The sequence below is a fragment of the Coturnix japonica genome, chromosome 19 (genome assembly GCF_001577835.2).
Source record: "Coturnix japonica isolate 7356 chromosome 19, Coturnix japonica 2.1, whole genome shotgun sequence".
NCBI lineage: Eukaryota > Metazoa > Chordata > Aves > Galliformes > Phasianidae > Coturnix > Coturnix japonica.
Window position 1 is genome coordinate 6,550,848 of NC_029534.1, and position 20,194 is coordinate 6,571,041.

The following is a 20,194-nucleotide window of genomic DNA, read 5'->3' on the forward strand; positions in this document are numbered from 1 at the left end:
AAAAGTCTACAAACTGTTGCCTTACAATTCCAATAAAAGATAGAGAGAAAAAAAAAAAAAAAGGATCTGATTGAGGAACAAAAAAAACTTGATGTGAATAGAGCATCCAATATGATAACACAGCCCCCTCAGCTCATGGCAGATTCCCTCAGCATGGTGGGTTACCTGGCGCACATCCCAGCAGATGCAGAGTCTCAGAGAGGCCTGGCGTGCTTTGGGAGCTGACACCTGGAGGATGAGCTTCTCGAGTAGAAGCAAATACTGAAAGATATTGTGAGCATGAGGGGTAATTACTGAGATGACAAAAGTGAGATGGAACAAGCATTCAAAGGATTAGATGCAACCACAGGAACCTGGCATGCGTTACGCCAGGAGAGGAGCCAACATGGGGATGGAGAGCCATGGGAAAAGCCCTAATGGAGGAAGGGGAGCTCAGCAGTCAGGGAGACAAGAATGGGAAAGGTCACAGGACTCAAGATGAGAAAAGAGTCCGGGTTGCACAGAACATGGAGGCAAAAAAAACCCCAAGTCTGCAGGTCAGCAATGCCAGGGAGGACAAAGGGTAGGATTTGAGGCTGGCCTGGGTGAGCGGTGCTCCCAGAGCTACACAGCAAAGGGCTCCCTCCCTTCCCTCCTGCAAACACGGATTCTTTTTGATGTTCCTTACACAACGAGCATGAAGAGATAAATTAAAACTGAGAACCTAGAGAGCTCTTTGATCCTACTGCCTGGAAATATGTATAAGAATATTTTCTCCAGACGCAGTTTTGCTATATATGGAAACCAAATGCTGACTAATCATATGAACCTTATGGTGTCTGAGCACAGCTGTAATCTGCAGCAGAACACTGTCACAACGGCAAAGGAAAAAGGGGAAAACTATGAAGTTAGCTGGGGTACTGATGAAGAGGAGAAAAAGGTGATCAAAGGCACTGCAGGCCAGACTAGACAAGAGGGAGAGTTTCTAGCTGGTTAGGTTTTAAGACACAAGTGACATTTTTATGACCTATTCTTGTATTACTGAGCTCTAACAGACAAAGTAATGATTATCCATTTTCCATGTTTATAGAAAAATGCCTCGATAGGAGACCTGCTGACTCAGGACAACAACCACAGGATACAAAAGTCTGAATTCTGGTTCACTGGTTTATAGAGCAGCACTGTGGCTGGTGGGGCTCACCCTGGAGGGCAGCTGAGGAAAAGGACTTCATGTCCACAGGTACCCCCCACCCCGTCACATTATCCCACAACAACATGGGGAGAGGGAGCCAACTTCCCTCCAAGGGGGCAAAAACATACAGAAATGGTACATCCCCAGAGTGATGCCAGTTTATGGGAATGGGATCACATCAATCCCCTAACATCAAAATGGATCTTGGACTCTTCAGAACAAAACACGTTATCTGCTTATGCTCTTAGCTGATGAGGCTTTGTGCAGGTACTTACATGTTTGGTTTGTGATAATAAATTGCCTTCACTAATAATTAAACATCAGATGAGAACGTACAGTATTAATAAACCCAGTTAAAATGAGAGCAGAAGCTTCAAGTCAATTAACCTGAAGACAAACCTCTACAACGTTACTATTTTATCTTAAAATCACATCTTTCCTTTTTTCTTCTTTTAAACCAAACCACAGCCTTTCAGGGTACATCAGCCACAACATGAGTGACCAGAGAACTTACTGAAATCACTCACCACGCACTTGAAAATCCTGTGGCCTTCCTATGGTGTGGTCTGGAAGTCCTCGATCACCCGAAGACCATCTCACCCAGCTGTCTTAGGGCCACCAGGCACTCAACCTGTGGTACCATGTTAAAGATATTGCCCCAGCCCATGATAGTTAATGCAGCTAATTGTTGTCCATTGTGAAATTTGAGATCACAGCAATATGCATCACAGAGTATTCCGGCCCAAATGTATTACTGGAGTTCATCAGTCATGTAAGAAGTCTCCACTGCAACCAGAAGGAGAAAAATAAACTTGAAGAACATGATCCGTTCTGGCTTTTTGCTCATCTTAAAGTGCTCATCAGTATGGCATACTTAATTAATGCTTTCAATAGGTGTTAAAAATTCCTATGCTGTAACGCAGTAAATGCATTATGAACAGGCAAAGGCAAGTGGCTATAGTTTAGAAGCACAAAGGTGAGATAATGGCCTTCCACATCACTGAACTGTCAACCTCATTTAGCATAAAGCATTGCATCTGGAGATTTCAAATCATACAGCCGTTTAAAAATATATAGAATGTTAAATTAAATGACAAACACAAGAAATGTCACCTTTTAAAGCCAGAAATGTAAAACCAAAGCGTATGTTCTCCAAATATAATTGTTTCAGTATCAGCAATATCTTTTTAACCTCTCTACAACTGAGTTACTAGAAAAATAGGAACTGCGAGTTTGATTCTTTACAGAAAGTGAAGACAATGAGATAAATTTCTACAAGCTGTCAGGAGGTGCGTAAGCATTTAACTTTCAGATCTACATAACCAAACACACAGCTTCCATGGATGCCAGACTCACACTGAACCCCCAGTCCTAGCACAGTGCTTCTGTTCCCATCAGAGCTGGAGCTGCTGGTGTTGAGGCTTCTGCAATGCTCTGCAAGGAGCCAGAGCAGGAGAGCACAGGCTGCATGGAAGGCCACAAGGCAGCCACGAGCACTGCCTGCACATGGCCATGTGCCTGCATTCACCTGCCCACAGGCTGCCAGCCAGCCAACATATCAGTGCTCCTCACACACATCGCATCACTGCAGAGCGCACGTTCAGCACTTCATGGCATGCACAGCCTTGCACTGAAGTGTGATTAAACGCTACAATTAGGCCAATAGAGCTGAATTTTATTTGTCCACTCACAGCAATAGGGGAAGTGGTGCTTGCTGATGCCATTAACCAAAACACCACATCCATGACTCCAATTATTTTTCACCTACCAGCTATGTAAGCAGGGCAATCAGAAGCTACTGCCTGAATGCACAGCAGGGCAGCGCTGCAAACCAGCCTTGTTGGGGTGCTGCATCACAGAGCTGCTGCCCTCCTTATCCCCTTATGAAAAGGACTTTATAGCATGGGTATGCCTTGATACTACCAACTGAACCACTAATATCCTCACTGAGCCCTGATTCAGAACATCCTTAGGCACATGCTCACGTATTTTCCTTCAGCAAGGATGAGCTCCTGCTTCGCAGGTTCTGTAGGACCAGCACATACCATGCACACATCATCTTTTTTACAACCCATAGACTCCCAAAGTTTCAGTCACATGTTTCAGTGGAGAGAAAGCAAAACTTTGAAATAAAATCATGAAATAGTGAAGCACTGCTTGCAGTTCAGCTTATTGGGCATGAAAGTTTAAGCTCTGCTTTCAGCCTCGGTTTTCCAAACATGCTGTCACTCACTATAATATGGGTTAAAAATAAGAGAAAGCAAAGATGAAATGTAAATGATTTAAATGCATGCATATGTTCTTTGTACAATGCAGCATGCATCTGTGATGTTTTTTCCTCATATTTTGGACACAAATCAAGGGGGAAATGGTTCACTTACGATATAGTGAATTTTTTATCTAACTTCAGTGGTAAAATGTCCTTCCATGCAAGTCTTTCACTGCATACTGTTTGTTGCTGGGTTGGTTTTTTTTTGGTCGGTTGTTTGGTTGCTTTTTTTAAGGCTCAAAAAGGAAAAAAATACCCACATAAACCAATGAGTAGCACAATTGTATCTCCTTTTCTCTCTTTCATGGCAACTTTCAGTTTGTTAATATCACAATGAAAACAAACAGCCTTGTAGATGATCCGTGCTCAATTACAGAATTTAACATTCAATCACAAATATATTCAGAGAACATTTTACTTTCAAAGTGTATTTAAAGTGATGGTCAAACAGCATAATGCTCAGTGAATGGCTCAATAATATAGGTAAAAACTAGAAGAGGTAACAGCTAGCAAGATCTTACTGCATCTGTGGCTTCCACTGCATCAATCCTCCCAGAGGCTTCCCTTGCTAGAGTGGCACAGTCAGGACCAGAAACCAGAGTCCTTAAGAACAAGAAGCAATGAACTGCAGAGTATGCATTTCCTGCATTGCATTCTTCTTTCACTAATGGTACCATAACTCAGCAAATGGAGAAGTAAAACAAAGACCATGACAGAAGTCAGTCATTGAAACTAATGCTCAAACCCAGATACTCGTGAGCAAGCACTGGACCTCTGTGCCACTTCCAGGCAAATTCTATGAATTATCCAGACATACAGGTGGGTTGTACACAGCCAGGACCAGCTGCATCTGGGACAAAAGCGTGGCTAAGTGAGCACATGGAGGTCCCACTCGTTCTGAGCAGATGTGAGCTCAAGGGAAAGCAGCTGTACTGGACAGTCCCACAGCAACTCTGCATGTCAGACAAATGGCTGCCCATCAATGCTGGGGGGAAACACCAGGCACAGAGACTTGGCAAGGCTGGGATTGTGGAAGAGGAGGGCCAGCGCCCCACCTGACCCGGGGACATGGGAGTTTGGATAGGAGGACTATTAGAATCACAGAGCTTATAAAACATATTTGGAAAGGCTTTTGTGTTGGTTTTGGGATAGCACATGAAGGCCCGAGGAATCCACTCCAAGGCCTTAAAATCTGTGGCTGAACTCCAGCAAAAACCATATGTTAGTCATATTACCACCTTTTTCTTTTCCCCATTCTTGCTCCATTTTAAAGGACGACGCCCTGTGCAGCAAACCAAAGACAGCCTTAGGGCAGTGGAGGCTCATATCCCACTTCTCTTATCTGGAGAAATCCTGTGCTAATGATGTGAATAATCCCAAGTCTGCTTTCTGTCATTTACTAACTGTGACCTGCTTGTTTTCACCTTTACAAGGGGAACAACACCACATGGTTTATGTACGTGCATGCAGTACTTGGCTTTACATACTCCCTCCAGCACTCTGTGTGCTTCTTATGGCAGGCAAGCCCTGGGCAGGCCATTCCCAGCACCCAGAAGGGGACAGGCCAAGTACAGGGACTCAGCAGGGCTCCTTCTCCTGCACCCAGTGCAGCTCACCCCATGCTGGCCAGTCCCCGCAGCAGCCACTTGCTGGCACCAGCTCTGGCTTTTTGCAGCTCTTCACCTGTAGCCCCACTGCTAACCAGCACCCAATTCAGCCTTCATTCTAATAAAAAGTGAAAGTTAAATGCAGCATAAGCAGGGGATAAAGCGCTATTAAATATGGGCTGGGATCACGCCAGGGATAGAGGCCAAAGCAGGGGGAGGAGCCAAGATGGGTATTTCACAGCATTGAATAATTAAGAAAAACAAAATATTTTCCATCTGTTTTTTCACTCCTTATGTCACTGAGGCAATAAAATGTATATACAAGTACGTATCAACTGACTGCATTTCAACCTAGATATAAATATTTATTTCCAACAGAGGACACCCCTACTCCTGCAAGGAGAAGGCAGCGAGGAGGCAGTGATTAACACACCCTCAAAGTATTAAACTCCACTTTAAAGACACACCAAAGCTACTTTATCACACCAAACAGCTCAATTTTATATGACATATACCTCAACTGATGCATGCTTCTGCTCATTCCTCTGTATTCCACTCTAATGAACAACAGCTAATTTTGGATTAACAGTGGTGAAAATTGGTGCATTTTTACATTCTAATGAAGAGAAGAACTGAAATATACTAGGAATTCCATAGAATTATCTCTCTAAGCACTGCACAAGAGGAACAGAAAAGTTAATGATCACGCCTCTTTGCCAGCACTGTACAGAGCATTATTTCTGTGCAAGCTATAAAAACACAAGCATGGACACTGAGGTTTCTGGATCTGTACTAAGTTGAACAGTAGCGAGGAGCTCTCAGATCTCAAGCTATAATAAATATTGTATCCTACAGGAGCCCATCGGGACTCTCAGCTCATGTGTTGTTCCACAGAAGATTGTGGTGTCAGATATGATTAGAATCAACACTTTCCACTTACTCTGAGCTTAAAGCTACCTATGCAAAACACTAACAGCAACTGTTAATGAAGGAAATAAGAGGGTATATAAGGCAAACTTATATTTCAAATGAGTGTGCTTTAGATACTGATATGCAAAATGCTACTGTGCACTTTGGTTTTTTTTCCCTATAGATAAACAAGAGGCATTTATATGCTTGGCATAGAGCATGCTCTAGCACGCTGCTATTTTTCAGCTGACAAGCCATTATATGAACTGAAGGTGGCTTTCCCAGCTGGAAGTCAGTATGTAACACTTAAGCAATAAGACACTCTGCTGTCTGCATTAATGGACCACTGGAACACGCATCAAGCGGGTTGTGTGACAAGAGAACAACTGTCTTCCAGCAGCAGAGGACTGCACCAATGACCATTAACGCAACCCCCGGAGGCCTCGCTGTGACTCATCTCCATATGTGAAGAAAACTCATTACCCAGTACCTGGTCTATATGTCGCACAGGTCACAGTTACGTTACCATCCAGCTATGATGGCAACAAGGAGAACACTGCGTTTGTTTGGGAAAATCCTCTGATTTTTTTCCTTTTTTTTTTTTTTTTTTTTTTTAAGCTATTGGACACATACATGTCAAAGCACAACCACCTTAGAAGAGATTAACTGCTTTAGTTGCCACCAGACTCCTCAGCAAAACCCAAGGCAGTGTGGGACGAGGAGCAGCAGCCTCCCCTGCTAACTGCATGGGGCAGAGTCCCACATCACAGTGCAGAGAGCAAACAGCAGGACAACCTGCCTACACCATCGGAGAGGGGCAAAAATAAATTACTATAGAATTAATTTGCTGCTGCTCAGTGTCCCATGCACTTTCTCTTCAGTGTACTCCTCCTGCCTGCGGTAAACACCCACCAGTGTTTCAAGACATTAATGCTACTCCATGTATCCCCGCAGCTGAGTCTTTTCCCAAGCCAGGCAACGATCCAGAAGCAAGTGCCCAGTCAGTAGTGTCAGGTCGTTTTAATTTCTCTTCACATCTTCATAGTCTATAGGGCATAGCTGTTGCTAGATGTAATCATGTATACTGCATTGGCATCTTGGAGCTTGATGAATTCGCTTCTGTCTTAAGGCCCTCTTCAGAAATCATCAGATAACATTTTCACAAATGAGATGAACTAGATGAAGTTGAAAAAAATCTAAGTACCAGAATTCTGCACTGTACAGCTCATACACACACACACACAAACACACACTTACTTAGTAATGCAGCCAAATAGGATGGAGGAAGCACACACACTGCAAGTAAAAAAAAACACACACAAAACCTGAGCATAACCCAAACTTTATAATTGCCCTGGAAATACTCCAAAAAACACTTTTCAAATGAGAAACATACTAAGTGTTCTAAATAGGTATCTCATTAATATAATTTGCTTGAAAGTTGTTGCAGGAAAGAACCATAACACATTTAAATTTAAGCTGACAGGGTGCAGAAAAACAACACATCAGTGCTGGGCATGTGTTCTGTTACTGCACAGGTGATGCCCCCTAAGAACAGCTTGTTATAAGACCATTATTAAAACCTCTCGATTGCTGTGAAGAACAGACCAAGGGCCAAAGCTCTTCCCCGGCTTCAAAGCTCAGCATTATGCTCGGAGGATCTGAGTGCAATCTCTATCTGCAACAACAAACCACCTTTATACCGTCCAGGTAATTACAGGTTCAGGTCAAGGATTCCAGACCGGATCGGTTACAGCTCTCTGTGCGAGGCCCCGCAGCGCTGGCCGGCTCCACTCAAGCAGGGCAGCTCAAGTATCCATGACACCAGGATCCTCAGGCCCTCCCAGCACCCGCAATGGGAAACCGCCGTCCGCTCAGGCCTGTCAGTTATAGCCTGTGGCAATAAGGACAGCCTGGGAATTCATAATGTTGGTGACTTCATCTGCCAGCTGCATTCACACATCTTTACTACCTGAATAACTGATCTGTGCTACTCCAAGGCAGCGCTTTCTGATGTACAGCATTTGGGAATAAATATTTGATCGCACATACAACAGAAAAGAGCTCAGATGGTTTAAGGTGTGACAGCAGAAGTGTTTATTAAATTCCAAGCGAGAGCATTGCTGGACAGTAAGAATTTGTCCCAGGGTCCCTATCTCACAGGTGTGGTGATGAACAATGAAAGATCCCTTACAGGCAGAGGGAGAGAGACAACCTCCCACCCCCGCTAAACCCACTCCCACATCAGTTCTGCTCATTAAACCCACTGCAGGCATCAAGACATCTATCCACGGCCACCGGTCACAAACAAAAGAGAAGGAAGTACTAAACTACCAGCCAATTTTAAGAGGGCATTGATTGAAGTAACCAGAAGAGAGCTTCGTACTGTCAGTGCTTCATACAACAGTAATAAACAATCTTCATTAAAAAATGATGTGTGCATCCTTAAGAAGCACAGCACATGCCAGGTCTTAGAAGAGAATATAGATGTTCTGCCTAACCCACAAGCAACCAAAAGGGGAAAAAAAGCTCAAAAAAGCCCTAATTTTATTCATCAAAATCTTCTTGCCATAAGCAATTTCTATACTAAGCACTAAGTAAGAAAGAAACAGATCTCCTCTGAGTAGGAAAGGAAAATGTTGATGCAGAAATCAGACAGCTTCTTCCTGGTCAATGTTTTTCTGCTGAGTTGACAACGTAACAAAATTATTACTTGACTGCTAAGTGTCAAAAACCTCTTTGTATGAGGGAATACACTCTGCTGTTCATAAACACACACAGATGCACACATTTCCTAGCAGAGCAGGATTGAAGTCACAGGTATGACAGCACACCTGAACACCCGAGCCCTTCAACAACACATTTGTTGCTGCTTAAAGGAAATGCCTCCCCATACAGACTCAGTGCAGCTGTGTGACCAAACGTGATCAGGAACGGCTGCAACACCCTTACTCTAGAGCTCTTCTTTCTGCCAGTTCAGATTTGCTGTTCCATGCAGATACTCCAGCCTTCCTGCACCCCTTTAATCCCTATTTTAACAGAGTTCTGTAAGCTGTGATTTTTCAGGTGGGTAACACATAAATTACTCAGCGACAGGTTAGAGTATAAAACTTCTGAAGAGCACCCATTCATCACTGGAGATACTCAGCTGCTTATCTAGGCAATGCTGCTGCATCCCAGACTAGTTCCAGTAATTTTGCAGATACCCTCAGCTATCCAAAAATCTTATCTAATTCAAGTCACCCCAAAGAGAGGAACAGCAATCAACGTCTGCAGTTAAAGTGAAGTTTTCAAGTCATGCCTGCAGAATAGAAATAGAGCCCGATCATTCTGTGGCACATACTTCTTGCCCTACAGATTTCTGTCTCAGAGATTGTTGGTTTGCATGTATGAAGTGTGTGACATTCAGCTGCAGCACCTCCTGCAGATGGGACACTTATCAGTTTGCTTTTCCACTCTTCAGTCCAAAAAAGTCTTGAATGTAACCTGACTTACTGCACGCCTCTACACATCGTGCTTCTGCCATGTGTACAAGTGTTCCCTTCAGTGCACATTATAAACTTCCTGTGTTACAAAGCTTTAAACTCAACTCTGTCCCTTCAACATTAAACTGTGACTCTGGAACAGCATCTGGAATCACGGTACATTTAATCCTTGAGGGTATATTCTCTCTACAAGGCATCCAACTGATACGTGTGTGCTGAGGAACGCGTGTCCAGCAGCTTTAGGTGACTGCATTTCTGCAAACTTCTCTTACCAATTAAACATAAAAAACCAAACACGGAGAACAAGATCTTAGAAAAATTGTAAGTGGAACGGAGATAAATATCTCCACCTCTACTTTTTGTTGTCTGTATCCACCATCATTACAAACACTGACGCCCACCTTGACAATATCCTCACAATTAAGTTCTGCTCTGTTCCAATGAATATTTTTTTTCAAACTCTTTTGTAACAACATTGTCATCAGTACACCATCATTGTACAGACACGTGCACAAATCACAACTAATGAACTGCACAAATGTCTCATTAGCTGCAATGACAAAGTTCTCACCAACGGAGAGACGGAAGGAAGCTAAAAAGAACGATGGAAAAATTAAAGATGATAAACATGTACTTGAAATCTTCTGATAGGAAGAACAAGCGATGGAGTCAGATAAGGAGAGGCGCCACGCTGGTTGTGTCTCTAAGCAACACCAGATAAACATCTTTATAAAGTGCACCAGACTCGCATGCATGGGTCAGAGCTGAAGGATCACTTCCTGGTTCAGCTTAGCCAGTAAAAATTTATGACCTACTTAAAAAAAATGCTTCAAACCTAAATAGGTATTTTTCCAATAAATTCATTTTCCACAAGGAATGCAAACCACGTAGAGCATGCCTCAGCAGCAGCAGGAAATGAGAATATTGACAGTAGTGGAATACAGTACTAAAATAATGCAATGTTGCACATCAGCTTTTGAAACAAAACCTCTACACCTTTTCCACACACATCCCAGGTAGGAAGTAAGCACACTTCTCCTCTTCCTGCTGCACAACTTTGCTACAAGGACAGTACAAGACTTCAACAATCTACACGTTTCTTTCCTCTTGTCTCTTGTCTGTAGAACTCCCACCCCTACACCATCTCACACACACACGTATCCGCCCCAAGTTTGGACAATTACTTTCTGTTAAGGACCAGGCAATATGAAAACTGCAAATAGATGTTAAAGTCCCTGAATCAAAAATCAATTCAAACTCGAACAGCCTGGCAGAGAAGCTAAATAAATACTGCTATCAGCATGTCTCTAACAAAACCCATGTATTGTTTATAAGAAACTTATGAGGTGTTATAATAAAACGGAGTCACTGCTGTACAGTAAATATATTTTTAGTGTCATAACAATGTATAAAATTGACTTTGGCAATTTTAATACGGACACACATGTTAAAGGCATTACCAATGGAGCTTCATCACATTCATATGAGCCATTTCACATTAAGGCCCCATCTATTCTATAGGAAAGGCTGCTCAGCACAGAAGTATGGTCCAAACATGGTTCATTGTTTCCAGTGTTGCTGGAACAAAACAGATCTAGAATGTGGTACTGTTAGAGAAAGGCTGCATTTCAGAACTAATACACGTCCCTGTTATAGGCAACTGCACTGCTCCATTCACATTTATGTAAGAAAATACAAAAGAAACCAACCTTGATAATGCAGATGTATGTATCTGCATCACCTGGCAGAGTCACACTGATAGCAAGGAACAACTATGCCTTTAATCATCTTGAGTCAGAAGTGTGAGATACGCAGACCAAAGCACCATTGTAACTGGGGCTTCCATCTTCCAGGGGTAATGCACACAGATGGACTAATCCAAAAAGCCGTAACTGCTGCGATTTTGTTCTCTTACGTATCAAATAAGAACTTTCAAAATCACATTGACATGCACTAAAACGAATATAACTGCCTTTAAATAACCACCATCAGATGTCCAAGCTCAATGGGAATTAATTTAACTAGTTTTCGATACTTGAAAATGGTATTTATAATGACAATCCTCAATATCCAACGTAAATGTAGTTATTACTGAACACAGTTATAAACAGATCTAAGAAATATCCTGTAATACTCAAATAAATTAATTTGGCAAACGATGCAGAAACTTGGACTCAGAATTTATGTGTATAACAAACAGAGTCTGGAACGGGAGCTTTTATTTTAACTCTCTTTAAAACAACCTTCAGAAATGAGTTTCTGTATGTGTTACAGTCTCCTTTTACAGTTTAACCTCAATCCAATCAGCAGTCTCCAGGGATTTTCAAATCACTACAGATTAAAATCCTCTCTGACTTGACTGTTTGACTAATGCTGTGTGTTTAATAATTCTACTTGTGAGAGATTTTATTTGACAAAATCCTGCTGTGTGGAACCTTCAGACGCTATACAGCTGTACCGGAATATAAAGCTCTGTTGTCTTTGTTTCTTTATATAGACTATACCCCAGCACCACGAAAAAGAAAAAACTTTATAGCGTACACATTACTGTGTTGATATTAATGTAACTGCTGTAATATTAAATTTACACACTCTCTTAGAGCAGTGTAGTGAAAATGCACCCTTTAGACAAACCTCAGTCAAACTTCCATGTTGTCTTGACTGTTCACAGAAATAAACTACATTTATGATTACATTTCAATGAAAGGTATTTTATAAATGAGATTGAATTGTAATATCCTTTGCTTCAGGCATTCATTAACAAAAGCATTTCAGTCTCATTGCTTGCAAATGTTCTGCTTTTTAATTTGGGCATTTTTAAGCCTTCTCTAGCTTAACAAAAATACAATTTGTGTGTCTTATGACAATGCTGTGACTTCAGATAGGAGTGGCAAGAGGAAAAGCCATCATGATTGTAACCTTTGAGACACATTTCTGTAAGTCAGCACTTACCAGTTAGCACAGCTGAAAACTGTGATAACCCTTCAAGTGTACAGCATTGGTTAGCGAACATGTTACCAGACAAAGAGAAGACGAGATCGATGAATGCCACAAGTATCAAAGAAAACAGAAAAAAAACAACATGTTTTTACCTGAAGTCGCATCAATCACTGTTGAAACTCCTCTGCGATCAGAAACAGGACGCGATGAGCCGGGCATGCTAACAGGTTCTGAACGAACTGGCTGAATCCTAAATGATAAGTTACAGTCACCACCTGTGTCAAATCAGTGCTCACATGGGCTGTAATTAAATCACAAGCCAAAACCAAACAAGCAACTGAGCAACTTCTTATTTTCAAATCAGCTGCCCTGCTAGAATTTTACTTTACTTTCGGGAACCAAGGCGTGGACAATCCACCTGCAGACAGGTTCAGATGATACATGGAGTGAATACCCCTACACTGCATCTCAGATGTTAGCTGCCTCTCTACAAAAACACCCAAACTACCTGAACAGCCTACAGTTGTTATCCAGGCCCCCCTGAACAATAGCAATTCCTTCAGCAGTTTAGGAGGAAAGACACATTAGTAACTGCTTACTCCTTCTGTAGTATATATATGTGAATACATCCATATTTTTATTTTTTTATTATTATTTTTTTTAATTTCTACTCTCTTTCTGTGTATGTTCATGTATAGAAAGCATTCAAAATCATTTAGAAGCATATCTGACATTTCTACCCCTACTTGTGGGAGTTAAGTGTAAGCAAGGAAAAAACACGTATTTCAAAACCATGCACTTTTAGTCCAAGGACAACATACCCAGCTTTAATGGGATTGCTCATATCACCCATTTCTCATGTTTTTTTACCTATAAGAGTTTCAAACAGAGTCCCAAACAATCCAAGTCCACTCAACAGACCTTCAGACTTCAAACCACTTGCAGATTCAGAAGCATGGAAACTAGTTAAATCTTGCATTATGGAACGGGACACAGAAACATATGGTGCATAAAGCACTTCTACAGAACTGCTACATCCAGGACTATAAATCCACATACATCCTCCCCATCTTAGACTGCTCTCTCTCAGTTTCAAGAGAAAGACAAAATAAATATGTGATAAATAATGACAAGAAAGGAAGAAAACAAAACCAAACAAAACAAACAACAAAGGGCGGGAGGGGAAAAATTTTCCAGAGCTCCCGTACTGTTCCAAAACTCTGACTGCTCCATCTACTCAGCACCTGGATCTATGGCACCACGTTCCTACTCCTGACTCAGAGAAATTATTTTTTAAGCAATACAGAAACCACAAAGCCAAGACGATGCTCAGCAAGGCCACCAGACTCTGTATTACCTTTCACTTTAATTTACACAAGAGGTGGCAAAAATGAACGTAAGCTGTTTGACCTGGATGAATCTTTACTGCTGCTGTCATACACTTCTTAAGACTTTCATCTAGTCAAGTCTGATGAAAAGTACTATGCTTTCTATACACATGGCCTCATTTAAGCATAAGATAAGCGATTCACACGACAAATGTGGAACAGCTTGGAAATCTGCTTTATTTTTACCTGAGACTGTTGAGATCAAGATCATCTGTATCGAAGTCCAGCAGCGGCTGTGGGGTGTCACTGGGGCCGTGTGACTGCAGCACTGAGGAGCTGGATGAAATGACGGTGGTTTGGCCTGAGGGGTGAATGGTTTTGAACTGGAACTGAGGGCCCATCCAGAGGCGCCGATGGGGCCCGGTGTGAGTCACTATCTCGACCTGTGGGAACAGAGGGAATGGTCCACACAAAATAGATGCTGTAGCATAACAACTAAACATCTACTGCTGTGGTGAAGTAGGTGAACACATTTCTGACAGCATCCATGCAGAGTGGACAGAGGAGCTGAAAGTCTGCATTCCCCAAATATTCTTGTCAGTCACTTCAATCCTGACCTGGGGAAGGGCCACGCTTTCTAAAAACAAGCTGTTCCAGTTTTGTTCCAGCTGCTTTCTCAAAGTTCACACTCTAAACAGCACTGCTTCACAAGCATATAGTGTGAACTATATTTCAAACCAAAGCTCATAATTAGTGTTGGCATACTGAGGATACCACTGGCAGAGACCATCTTGCTGGAACGCAACGAGGTTGGTGACAGAGAGCAATGTGACACGCACTGTGAGACACTGAGCACCTCAGGTCAAGTTCATTTCTGTGCAGATGCAATACGGATACGTGTGTGCAGCTACAGAGTTCAGGACAGTTACACACAGCTTCATTTAAATGAATTCTCAGAATTAAGACAAAGGTGAGGGTGATCGTTTGCACTAAGCAACCACACGCCCCCTATATGGCGGGTACATATGAGTTATGTATCTGTGGACATGTCTGTGTGTGGATATACTGAAAAAAGAATCAGCCTTCAAAGATGAGAAGCAGGCAATATGAAATGAAAATATTAAGCCCTGCTGAACTCATGTTTTTACGATGACAAAAATAGACTGCAAACTTCCTATACTTTTATGTTCAAATAACAATCAGCTTCACGATAGGAATGCAATTTTGTAAGGAAACCCATGAAAATGTATTTTTGTACCTATATGACACAGATATGTATCCCAGGGTTTTATTTGTGCACACATACACGTACTACTGACTCTAATTCTTTAAGAAGGAATTTTCAGCACTGGATAATGCTGTTCTAAGTTCTCTGCTAATATAAGACGACAAATGCACAGCCTATTTAGCACTATTTCCATCCCTGCATTTATCCTAGCGTAACTCAGATTGACTGTAGATGTTTCTGAGTCAAGTAGCTTTTATGTAGCAGTGTAAATTAGGCCACAGATAAAGTAATCTGTATATTTTAAGCTTGAAACCATCAGTGTCACAGAGCCGAGAGGTAAACAGATGCCTTTGCAATTTTACTGAGGCTATGGCCAGATGTTCCTATTCACTCTCCTGTTGTGTGCAGGACAAACATATTGTATCTACTTCACACTGACAGCACACATTACCCACTGTTCTAATTGAAAAGTTGAAGTGAAGGGCAGTGCTTTTTCACTGCATGCTGCTACTGTTGATAACAACACTTTAATTTTGAAAAACATACTTACACTTTAGGCTTAATCTAAAGTGGCTTGCTTAGAGAATGCTCACACCTTCGTGCTCAAAAGAGGTATCACTGCTTGTTTCACTTAGCAAAAATTAAACATTCCTGAAGCAATCTCCAAATTATACGTGTTCTGAATGATGTCACTTTCCATCTTTTATTATAAATATATTTTGCCTTGTAGAGGGATGGATGTGATGAAGTTTGAGCATTCTTAAATTCCTTTGGCTTCCCTACTATCCAAGAAATAGTAACAAACTAACACCCATCGTGTAGGTTTGTTTACTTTTTCTCACTATATGCTGGCAAGTCACCAAAATAGTAATGTAAGCACAATAAACCAAACAATACTGCAGAGGCTATACCAGGTAGAGCTACATTTGTAAAGCTACAGATGGAATCTTGGACCCAGTGAGAGCAGTGACAGAACTCCCCCTGCATGCAGCCAGTTGGTAGTTTTACCATCGTTATGCCTTGACAAATGAGAGACAGGCTAAGCAGGTAAGTTAGATGACTGTGGAGCTACATTTGAAAACCTGGGCCAGCTGAGTGCATTCACAAGAATACATTCATCATTGAAAGCAACTCAGGATCTAATTCTCATAACATTATTCACAACTTATATTCTTCAACTGAAGTTATACCTTGAGTCAGATCATCAAGTATCTACCAGGTTCTAAAAAGAAGCTTTGCTCACTGAAACAAAGCAAGAATGGCTAAAATTGCCATATTTCACCCTATATGAAACTATTCCACCAAGAAGGATTATCTACTATTTTTATGCTAAAATGCAGTATGTGTAACACTAAAGACATCTTCACTTTGCCAAGCCAACTTCTGCACCCACACCTGAAAAGATCCAGGTCAGGAGAAAAAGGGGTTGTATGTGGTTTTTAGTATGTTTGTTTAAAGTTCAGAGACAATCAAACTCATACAATATTATGTCAAAAGCAAAGTCTGTTTTACACACAATAGCAGCCACAGTATACTATCAGTTTACTTTCAATGCTGAAGCAAAGCTGTCAGCTTTACTCCTAAGGGGATATGGGCACTGTTTGGTTCCTGCAGTGGAACTCTCCAGAACGTACCTGTGACAGCCACTCTTCATCCTCCTGCCCGCTGTGGTCAGATGCCAAGCTGTCATAGGACTCGTGTCGAGTGATAGGCCCAGGGCTCCCTGGTGGAACCACTAAAAAGAAGAAAATGGAAAAATTTACCTTTAGATGTTCAGCTCTATGGATTGTGTAATCTACAAAAGCACCTTTAACGCCATCACCGTTTACACACATAACTTTGGGGAAAAATCAGAAGCCAGTGCTCACACACTACCACAAACAAGAGAGATGCCATTAGAGTCACTACTGTAAAGATTAATATTTCACGATTCACAGTCCTTGAGTCCTCTAAACATGCCAGCAAAGCTTACACTCTGTGGTGAACGCACAGCGCGGCCTTAAGGACTCCATGTATGGGAGAGCTGCTAGTGGCACAGGGGCAGTGGGGAGGGCTGAGGGCCAGTTTCATGACACCATGGGATGATCCCAGTCACATTAGGGTGCGGACTGGAATTAGAACCAGTATTTTTGTATCAGCATCATCTGAGCATGACTCTGATTCCTGAAAAGTGATTTTTAAGAGCCCTGATGTTACAGGGCTGAGCTTTACATTGCAGCTTCCCACCCAGCACTTCACAGGCTGGGAGCCCCTGATAACAGCAGGATGGCAAAGCTGACACAACTGTACCCATAAATACAGAGTGGCGCCTCTACAACATAAACAGCACGGCGTTTCCATAAATCCATACATTACAAGACACACAAACACAAAAAAAAGGAATTTCCATCCTGTTTTTTCAGTGTATTTTCTAAACACAAAACTCAGTTATGGAGCCATTCTGAACACCTCGGTATCACAGAATATCCTTACTCTGAAGGCTGTGATGTACCAAACCTGCCTCCAGGCCTCACCTGTGACAGAACCGAGGTATGCAAGGAGATACAAGCACCTCAACATTGACACAATGGCAGTGGCACTGGACGGAGCCTGAAGAGCTGCCTGCTTCCAAGAGCAAAGCCGGCCAGCTGCAGGCCTTCCCTTACAGAGGGAAGGAGCTCTGCTAACAAACTAGACGGCTCCAGCAGATGTTTCTGTTTTCCAACCAACGGGAACTTTATGGACTGCTGTGAATTGTTTTGTTCTTTCTGTCCCAGGGGCAACGCCTCGGCTGCCAAGCCCAGCGCAGGGAGCAGCAGCGCAGAGCTGTGGGTGCATTCCCAGCCCTCAGGGCAAGCTGAGCGCCATGGCAGTTCAAGTCTGCTTCACAGTGCAAAAGAAACATTTCCAATTGAAAGGCAGGTTTGGTTTTCCACTCCTGCCTTTCCCTATGGAAGCACAGCACTGCTGGGCAGGAACGCACGTCTCAGTGCAACCCAGCCTCAGCATTAACTCTTTCTACCAAGAAGTGACGACATGCGGAATTCCACGGGACGGCTCTGCCTCCGAGTTCACCGGCGGGGCAACAGTGATAAAGCCTCAGCTGAGGTCAAACCTCAATAATTTATTTTGCTATTTAATAAAATAGCATTTATGTGCCACACCTATCACAAAAGCAGGCATTTAAAGAGAGTCTGGTTTTGATAGCAGGATCCCGTAATGACGGGCCCGGCCTCGCTGCAGGCAAAGCACGCATTACTCCCACTGCCCGAGTGGAGCAAGCAGCACTTTCTGAGATACAGCCTCATAAGACAAGTGATCCTCACTGGAGATTTGCCATGGCTGTGCTCCTTATTACAGATAGAGATGCATACTTTTTTTTTTTTTCCTCTAGGTTAAAAATGGCCTTGAAGTTATAGAAACAAATATGACCTTAAAATGTAAGAGATTCTGTGTTTCTGGGTCACACACGTCCTGTATCGTTATCAACTGTTTGATTCCAGGACAGGACCAAGTCACAGTCATAAGGGCATTTCCAGGAACTTCAGCTCAAAAGTAACACAGTCTCTTCCTGCCTAAGCCTTTAAGTCTGAATTCCACCTGGAAGGTACGACAGCTCCACACACACATCGGTGCTGCTATCCCTACACTGTGTCACACAGCTTTTCAGCTTTCAGAGAATCTCTCTATAATGTTCACAATAATTCAAAAGCTTTGTATTAAGCTGTGTTTTTAGTTTCACACTTCTTCCTTTGGGAACGCATCGTGTCACACACACAGGTAAAGAGCAAACCCTTCCACCTGAGATACTCTGCTGGCAATTTCAGGTGCCAGGAATCCAATCCAGTGTCTGAGTTATGCCAGTTTTTACCTTCTTTCTACACTTACTCCATCATCTGGAACACAGATACGCCAAGTGTCAGAATACAGCTCAGCTCACTCTAAAAATGCAGAAACACTGGAGAATTTTTACAAATATCTGCAGAGTGAAGAAAAATACAACAAAGCTGAGCATTTATTAAAAATCTAAGGTGAGAATTAAAACATGCAGGCTTTATCGAAGCAGTAGAGCAGAACATGATTTTCTAAGGCTAATTCATAACCACAGAAAACATAAGCACGCTGGCATGCTTTCAAGGTCATGCTTTAAAAACTGTTGTGCTACCCACAGCAGAAATCAAGGCTTTGCCATAAACATTTGGTAAGAGGCAAAACCACCTCTGAGCTGCTCGGAAATGCTGTTAGGGACCTGAAACTCCATCGTCCCTACAATGAAAAGTGATCTACACCAGCTCTAAATATCCATATCTCTCTATTCCCGACTAGCTCTACTGAACCACTACATCTTCAACTGAGAAAAATCAGAACTGGTGTGGAAATTACTGTTCTTCATGAACACGGCCCTTTCTTGACCTGAACACGGCCCTCTCATTTTCATCCCCTACATAAAAGCTGCAGGTGGTTATCAGTGCTCTCAGGTAAAGTAAAAGAAGAAATCCTCAGATGCTGTTCTCTGCATTTGCAAGATCAATCTCACTGCCACGCTAGAGATCACTAAAGGCAAGGGTCAGTTTTGGAGTCTGAGTGATAACTGCACAGAAATGACTGGAGAGAAATGATTCAAAAACCAAAATGAACTGTCCTCTGACCCTCCGGGGCCCTTTTCACACAGTTCATGATGGATACAGGACAAAAAAACTGTTCTGAAACTTCACCATTACGGATAAATCAGAGAACAGACAATTTATATTAAACTTGGGAATAACTTGCATAGGCATTTTTGATGCGTGAGCAAGTCCTAGAGAAATACATGTGCCTGGCAAATACTGGAATTAACAAACGGTGCTTTTGTTCATAGATGGGATAATTATATGATAAATACCTACACCAAAGACAAATCTTTATTCATTCAAACGTTATAAATTGACATCTTTCAGCAGCAAAGAAGTGTTGGAACAAAGAAACGCTACAGCTCAATTGGTGTGTGCACGCTTATGGTTTTGATTTGTGAACAATAAATCATCAGTTTTACTTAGTTTTGTGTACTTTCTGAACCAAAAAGTTTTAATTTTGTCGTTTATATAAATAAGCTTTAGACAATTCCGTTTAATTGAGTTATAGATGAAATTCCCAATGAGCTCTTTTCTAAGGGATGTAAGTTTGTGCAAATTAAGAGCAAACAAAGGCATTTGTAGACTATAAAGCTTGTTCTGTGCTGCCTGCCATACATGCATTTAGACACCCAGAAAGCTTCTCTTTTTCTCAATTGAATACACAA

The 20,194-nt window shown here is 42.0% G+C and overlaps 1 protein-coding gene across 10 annotated transcripts in view; it reads right to left on the bottom strand.

Annotated features, from left to right (window-relative positions):
* The window catches only part of BCAS3 (BCAS3 microtubule associated cell migration factor), a 299,242-nt gene that overhangs the window by 148,957 nt on the left and 130,091 nt on the right, over positions 1 to 20,194 (bottom strand). For all 10 annotated transcript variants that reach the window (XM_015880750.2, XM_015880748.2, XM_015880754.2 and 7 more), the window contains 3 exons: positions 16,572 to 16,672; positions 13,956 to 14,152; positions 12,534 to 12,631 (listed from right to left, as the gene is read on the bottom strand). In XM_015880750.2, the coding sequence (XP_015736236.1) occupies positions 12,534 to 12,631; positions 13,956 to 14,152; positions 16,572 to 16,672 (396 nt within the window). The remainder of the gene's footprint in view (positions 1 to 12,533; positions 12,632 to 13,955; positions 14,153 to 16,571; positions 16,673 to 20,194) is intronic.